This window comes from Acyrthosiphon pisum, chromosome X (genome assembly GCF_005508785.2).
Source record: "Acyrthosiphon pisum isolate AL4f chromosome X, pea_aphid_22Mar2018_4r6ur, whole genome shotgun sequence".
Classification (NCBI taxonomy): domain Eukaryota; kingdom Metazoa; phylum Arthropoda; class Insecta; order Hemiptera; family Aphididae; genus Acyrthosiphon; species Acyrthosiphon pisum.
In genome coordinates, this window is record NC_042493.1 from 117,182,699 (window position 1) to 117,190,119 (window position 7,421).

General features: G+C 27.8%; 1 protein-coding gene across 1 annotated transcript in view; it reads right to left on the reverse strand.

Moving 5' to 3' along the window:
• Positions 1–348: 348 nt before the first annotated feature.
• Positions 349–7,421, reverse strand: part of LOC100569586 (uncharacterized protein DDB_G0287625-like) — a 24,739-nt gene continuing 17,666 nt past the window's right edge. The window contains exons 6-9 of the mRNA XM_029492544.1: positions 2,083–2,178; positions 1,538–1,633; positions 993–1,088; positions 349–543 (exon numbers count right to left, since the gene is read on the reverse strand). Coding sequence (XP_029348404.1) covers positions 440–543; positions 993–1,088; positions 1,538–1,633; positions 2,083–2,178 — 392 coding nt within the window. The 3' untranslated portion in view covers positions 349–439. The remainder of the gene's footprint in view (positions 544–992; positions 1,089–1,537; positions 1,634–2,082; positions 2,179–7,421) is intronic.

Sequence of the window (7,421 nt, forward strand, 5' to 3'; positions counted from 1 at the left end):
GGGCAACGGAAAGTTAAGATTAATTTTAAACACCTTACTTGTCGAAATATTAAAGAACGAATTGAACAAAGTTTGAGTCATATAGTGTTGGTACATTTAACGGGCAACGAAGTGCACGGGTTCACTTGTAATATATTATGATGAAAAAACAAGGTGACGAGACCCGGAATTTGCATTCATTCAACGCCAATGGCAAGTTAAAAGTTAATTAATTATAATCGAATTGTTGTTTTAGTTAATCAAATAAAATCTAATTAAAAGTTCTAAGAGAACATTTGTTTGATTAAATTTTCAGGTGTTATATAATGGGTGAGTGTATAACAATGAACAACAATTGGTGTGTACGAGTGCAAATGAATCGGAAGAATTTTACTTGTTTTCCATAAAAATACAGGAAGATTTTATCCATTTTTCTGATATATGTACTATACATTGGGGGTCACTCACCTGAAGTAGGGGCGACTTGTAATTCCAAGGCATCACTGCGTAAATTGCCTTTATTACGCCTCTTATTACTCCCATTGTTCTTATCATCATTAGGTTCTGGTGATGATATTATAAATCAATCATAAAAATAATACAATATTATTACACATTCATAATATACATGATATAATATAAGCAGGTTTACAGATAGTCTTTACAACTTATACTAATATCCATGTTCATTATATAATAAATAATGATGAAAAAACAAGGTGAAGAGACCCGGAATTTGCATTCATTCAACGCCAATGGCAAGTTAAAAGTTAATTAATTATAATCGAATTGTTGTTTTAGTTAATCAAATAAAATTTAATTAAAAGTTCTAAGAGAACATTTGTTTGATTAAATTTTCAGGTGTTATATAATGGCTGAGTGTATAACAATGAACAACAATTGGTGTGTACTAGTGCAAATGAATCGGAAGAATTTTACTTGTTTTCATTAAAAATACAGGAAGATTTTATCCATTTTTCTGATATATGTACTATACATTGGTGGTCACTCACCTGAAGTAGGGGCGACTTGTAATTCCAAGGCATCACTGCGTAAATTGTCTTTATTACGCCTCTTATTACTCCCATTGTTCTTATCATCATTAGGTTCTGGTGATGATATTATAAATCAATCATAAAAATGATACAATATTATTACACATTCATAATATACATGATATAATATAAGCAGGTTTACAGATAGTCTTTACAACTTATACTAATATCCATGTTCATTATATAATAAATAATGATGAAAAAACAAGGTGACGAGACCCGGAATTTGCATTCATTCAACGCCAATGGCAAGTTAAAAGTTAATTAATTATAATCGAATTGTTGTTTTAGTTAATCAAATAAAATTTAATTAAAAGTTCTAAGAGGACATTTGTTTGATTAAATTTTCAGGTGTTATATAATGGGTGAGTGCATAACAATGAACAACAATTGGTGTGTACGAGTGCAAATGAATCGGAAGAATTTTACTTGTTTTCCATAAAAATACAGGAAGATTTTATCCATTTTTCTGATATATGTACTATACATTGGTGGTCACTCACCTGAAGTAGGGGCGACTTGTAATTCCAAGGCATCACTGCGTAAATTGTCTTTATTACGCCTCTTATTACTCCCATTGTTCTTATCATCATTAGGTTCTGGTGATGATATTATAAATCAATCATAAAAATAATACAATATTATTACACATTCATAATATACATGATATAATATAAGCAGGTTTACAGATAGTCTTTACAACTTATACTAATATCCATGTTCATTATATAATAAATAATGATGAAAAAACAAGGTGACGAGACCCGGAATTTGCATTCATTCAACGCCAATGGCAAGTTAAAAGTTAATTAATTATAATCGAATTGTTGTTTTAGTTAATCAAATAAAATTCAATTAAAAGTTCTAAGAGAACATTTGTTTGATTAAATTTTCAGGTGTTATATAATGGGTGAGTGTATAACAATGAACAACAATTGGTGTGTACGAGTGCAAATGAATCGGAAGAATTTTACTTGTTTTCATTAAAAATACAGGAAGATTTTATCCATTTTTCTGATATATGTACTATACATTGGTGGTCACTCACCTGAAGTAGGGGCGACTTGTAATTCCAAGGCATCACTGCGTAAATTGTCTTTATTACGCCTCTTATTACTCCCATTGTTCTTATCATCATTAGGTTCTGGTGATGATATTATAAATCAATCATAAAAATAATACAATATTATTACACATTCATAATATACATGATATAATATAAGCAGGTTTACAGATAGTCTTTACAACTTATACTAATATCCATGTTCATTATATAATAAATAATGATGAAAAAACAAGGTGAAGAGACCCGGAATTTGCGCTCATTCAACGGCAATGGCAAGTTAAAAGTTAATTAATTATAATCGAATTGATGTTTTAGTTAATCAATAAATTTTAATTAAAACTTTTAAGAGAACATTTGTTTGATTAAATGTTCAGGTGTTATACAATGAGTGAGTGTACAGCAATGAACATATTAAGATCATTAAGATTTAAAGCTAGCATCACAAGAAATACGTTAAAAAAGAAAATAATACCTATGGAAATTAATGTTTGGTGTGTATGAGTACAAATGAATTGGAAGATTTTTACTTGTTTTCAATAAAAAGATAGGGAGATTTTGTACATTGTTCTGATATATGTATTATACATTGGGGGTCACTCACCTAAATTAGGGATAACTTGTTATACCAATTATTTGAAATAGGTTTATTTAATAATTTTTAAATATATATTAAGTGCTAAACAAATTTTTTATATGGTATATACTCAATGAACATTGAATCCATATTCACATGGGCATCCATTGGGGGGGGGGGGGGGTCAAGATAGGGCACTTGCCCCCCTCTGGACAAAAAATTATATAAACTTGTAGTTCAATAAATATTACCATGATATAACCTAATTAGTAATTACTAAGGTAAATTATTTTTTAAAATCACTTTTAAGTTATGAAATAAGTATAAAAATACATATTGTTATAGTATCTATATTAACATCATGGATAGGTAGGTCGTAGTCCGTAGCCTGTAGGTACCTACATAAGATTATTTATCGCAGATAATTTGTGGTAACCCATAAACATCACTCAGGTACCTACTACAAATATTTTATCAGAGAACGTTTAATGTCCTGACTTCTAATGAACTATACATATAACTACGATTACGAATTGAGAGCTGATTACAAAATACATGCATCTTTGTAGGTACTAAATTTTAGTCGTCCACTGTATGTCTGTCTGAGTGATATTATATTATTTAGTGCTGAGTTTCATTCGTTAATATTATTCTTTTAAATTTTAAATTTTTTACTATGGATATTCGTTCATTTTTAAATAAAAAAAAAACTTGATAAAAATAGTGCATCTGATGTTGTGCTTGAGCCATATACATCGAAAAATACAAGTGTTTCTGCACAAGTCAATTCAAACCCGGCATGTTCCGCGTCAATAATTACGGTACCTGCATTAACTATTAATTATACGCCAAAATATGATAGTGACTCATATCCAGATTTAGGATTTCATGTTAATAAATCAAATTTATCAGATGAACTTAAATATAAACTACTAACAAAACCATATGTTCCTTCTGATAATTATGATTTCAAGAATGACAGTATTGCAGGAAAAAGGAATTTTAAAATAGAATGGCTTAAACAATATCGTTAGTTTATTCCAGACATTTAAAAGGTGGCTTATGCAAACATTGTGTTATTTTTCGCCCTGTCGTTAAAAGAGGATTCTTAATAAGGAGCGTTTATTGTTAATGAATTTACCAAATATAAAGATTTTCATTTTCACGTAAAAAAAACTAAATGGCAATCTAAATGGCATAGAGATTCGGTTTCTCAATCAACAGATTTTTTAAAAATTATGTCTAACAAAGAAAAAAGTATTATAGATCAACTAAATACTGCTCAGCAATCACAAATTGAACAAAATAGAAAAAGGCTAGTCCCAATTTTATCTTCAATAGTATTTTGTGCGACACATGATCTAGCAATTAGAGGCAAATTCAGCTGTAGTGGAAATTGTCATGATCTTTTAAAATTGGAGACAGTGTTCTGTCTGAGCATTTATCAAAATGTCATAGTAAAGCTAAATATACCTTACATTGCATTCAAAATGAATTAATTTTATTATGTGATCAAATTATTCGAGAAGTAAATAGTAGCTTAAGTTTTTCACTGCTAGCTGATGAAACTTCTGATATTGCTGGCATTGAACAACTTTTGATTGGTGTTCGTTATGTTGATAGTTCAAAAACTATAAGAGAAGAATTCCTAGGATTTAGTGAACTACAAACATTAGATGCAGTTGGTATAGCTACTTCTATTTTGACTTCTGTTGAAAATTATGGTTTGGATATCGACGGCTAACAGCCAATCGGCCGTATCCACCACTTTGGACGTATCCGCCATAGCAATATATTAATAAGGAGCAAAAAAAAAATACATCGAATGAGCCCACTCTAGTGGTTCTAGCTACAACCATCCTTAAGTTATTTAAATATTTCTTTTAGCCGTATCCACATTTTCTGGATGCCGTATCCGCCTTTTTGACAATTCAATTAAAAGATATAAAATAAATTGGATGTATGCACCATTGTATGAACGTATCAGCCATTTCTGAATAATACCAATGGACATATAAACCAAATTGGTGGATACGTCCGTTTGAACACCGGTTTGAATTAACGATAAGGCCCAATTGCGATAAAAAATAATAGATGGTTTATTTATAAGTGAGCGGAAAAATACTATTGTTACATTGTAAAAAAATGTTAGTTATCACAAAAATAAATTATTACCATTGTTGATTATTACTATTATTGTTCTGTGTTATTACGACGTGTCTACTAAAAAATAAATATCAATCGATGAGCAGCGTTATTATATACGTCAAGATAACGTATACGGTATACACAATAGTTATCTCTTATTACGATAATAAATTATCACAGAAAGTCTAATAAAACATTTATAATTTTTGACAAGTAAACGCCGTTTACCTACTTTAAGTATCTTTATTATTAATTGTATAGTTAAGTTACATTATAGAGGTCATATGATTAACTTGCATTAACTTTCTTTTTGATATGATAACAATTATTATTAATTAATACCTAACTTCATGTTATAAAATTTAAATTTAAAATCATACTACAAATATTAAATAATTGTTGAGCCCATTTACTTATTTAGGGATTGATTAGTGTATAATTAATAATTATATTATTTACATACATTTTAATTATCTATTTTAAATATTATTATTTTAAATTATAGGTTCTGAGCGGAGGAATGAATGTCGTTTTTTTAAATTAAATTAATTTTATAATTTTTATTTATAATTAAATTTTCTATTTTGTTTTAGTGTTTTTATAATGGTCGATAAAAAATTGTTTGCTCGATCAAAAAGCTTAAAATTGTAAAATAAGGTTCCTCATAAGTTGTTTTAACCAGATTCTTAAAAAAAAATTCAGAGAGAATTCACGATAATTTTTTATTATTATTTGAAGTATGAAATTTGACGAATTTTGTCAAAATAACGATTATTTACATAATATTGTTTTACAATTAATAATTCTTAAAATGTTTAATTTTCATACCTTAGATTTCAACATTTAACACAAGGTTCTTCAAGTAATTATTAATGGAATTAACAAAAAAAAAAAAAATATTTGTTAAAAATGCCAACCTAAAATTTTAAATTTTTATTGCTAAGACTCGAGAATGACAATTTAATACAATTTTTTATATTATGTTGCTCTCACTGACATAATATTAAAAGATTATAGATCAGTCATAAAGTGTTAAAAAAATATGTTTAAAAATATTTTATTCAATTTATATAAATAGAAAAAACATATTCTTTTCAGAAACTATTTTTTTGTTTTTATAACGTATTTATAGGTACAATTGTGTAAGTAGGTTTTATTATAACATTATTATTACAACAACAAAAAAGAAGTATCGACCATAAATTAATTTGTGAAAATAGATGTAAGCACCAACAACATATCCACCAAAATCCAGGTAGTATAAAAAGTAGACGTATCCGCCATTGTACTAATTTTCGAACCAATTGGTTGTTTTTAAGTTAAAGTTTATAAACATATCACGATAACATTGCTTTATTGTCCAATAAAGTCCAATACTTGGCAGAACAAGTTGGCGTAGAAATTAAAGTACCACGTACTACATCCAAACAAAAAAATAGATCAAATTACGAAACCGAATTTGCTGAACATTATTACAGACTTTTTATATTTATTCCTTACTTAGATTCACTAATATCATCTCTTTCACAAAGATTTCAAACGCAAATAAAATAGCATTCTCAATAAGTCTCTGCATCCTTCAAATATTAAAAAGTACACAATTAACGATATCAAAGAAAAAATTAAGCTAATTAGTGATCATTATAAAATTGAAAATATGATAGAGGAATCTAATATTTGGTGTCAGTATTGGGTTGATAAAAATTTAATTGACTCCCAGGGTGATGAAAATTTGTTAGTTGATTTATTGGCTCATTGCGAATATTATCCTGAAATTTTTCAAATACTTAATGTTTTTATATCACTAACTCCTACAACGTGCACAATAGAGAGATGGTTCAGTACATTAAGAAGAGTAAGATCGTTTAAATGGGTTGTGTATGATGAGCCTTCATCGTGAAAGAGTGAACATAAACAAGGATATTTTCATTCAGGATGTCATAAATATGTTTGGAATAAAACGAAGAAATTTGCAGATCTTATATACCGATACGGGATAATATATTAGATTAGATTATTTGATTTTCTATTTTTTTCTATACTTATTAAAATGTTTTTTAATTAACTGTATATATTGTATATACATGAAAATACAAATATAACATGCATATTTACATTCATATGTGAAAATGACATTAAATCTTTATTATCCTACATTTGAGATCTTTTTTTATTTTGCCCCTCCTTAAAATTTTACCCATGGGCGCCCATGCCTATTCATAATTCCTAAATAATAATAAAAAAGTATATAAAATATACTTACTTTTACCTTTTTTACATCTCAATCTAGAGGAGCTCTTAGCATTTTTAAAATCAATTTCCATTTTATTCGTAGACTTGTTGTTTTCATCATCTGACAATTCATAATCTAATGGTGGCCGCTGTAAAGGTGTCTTAGATTTTTTGGATCTAACAGCAACACCAACAAATGAGTCTTCCTAAAACCATAAAATGTATGAAGGGAAATAGAATATTATTCAAGTAATATTTATTATATTTAAGTTTATATATTAATAATTGAAAAAATTAGGGATGGCAAACATATTTCCTAAACTAAAACTTAAATCTTTTACCCTAAAAAGATTTTAAACATATTAAA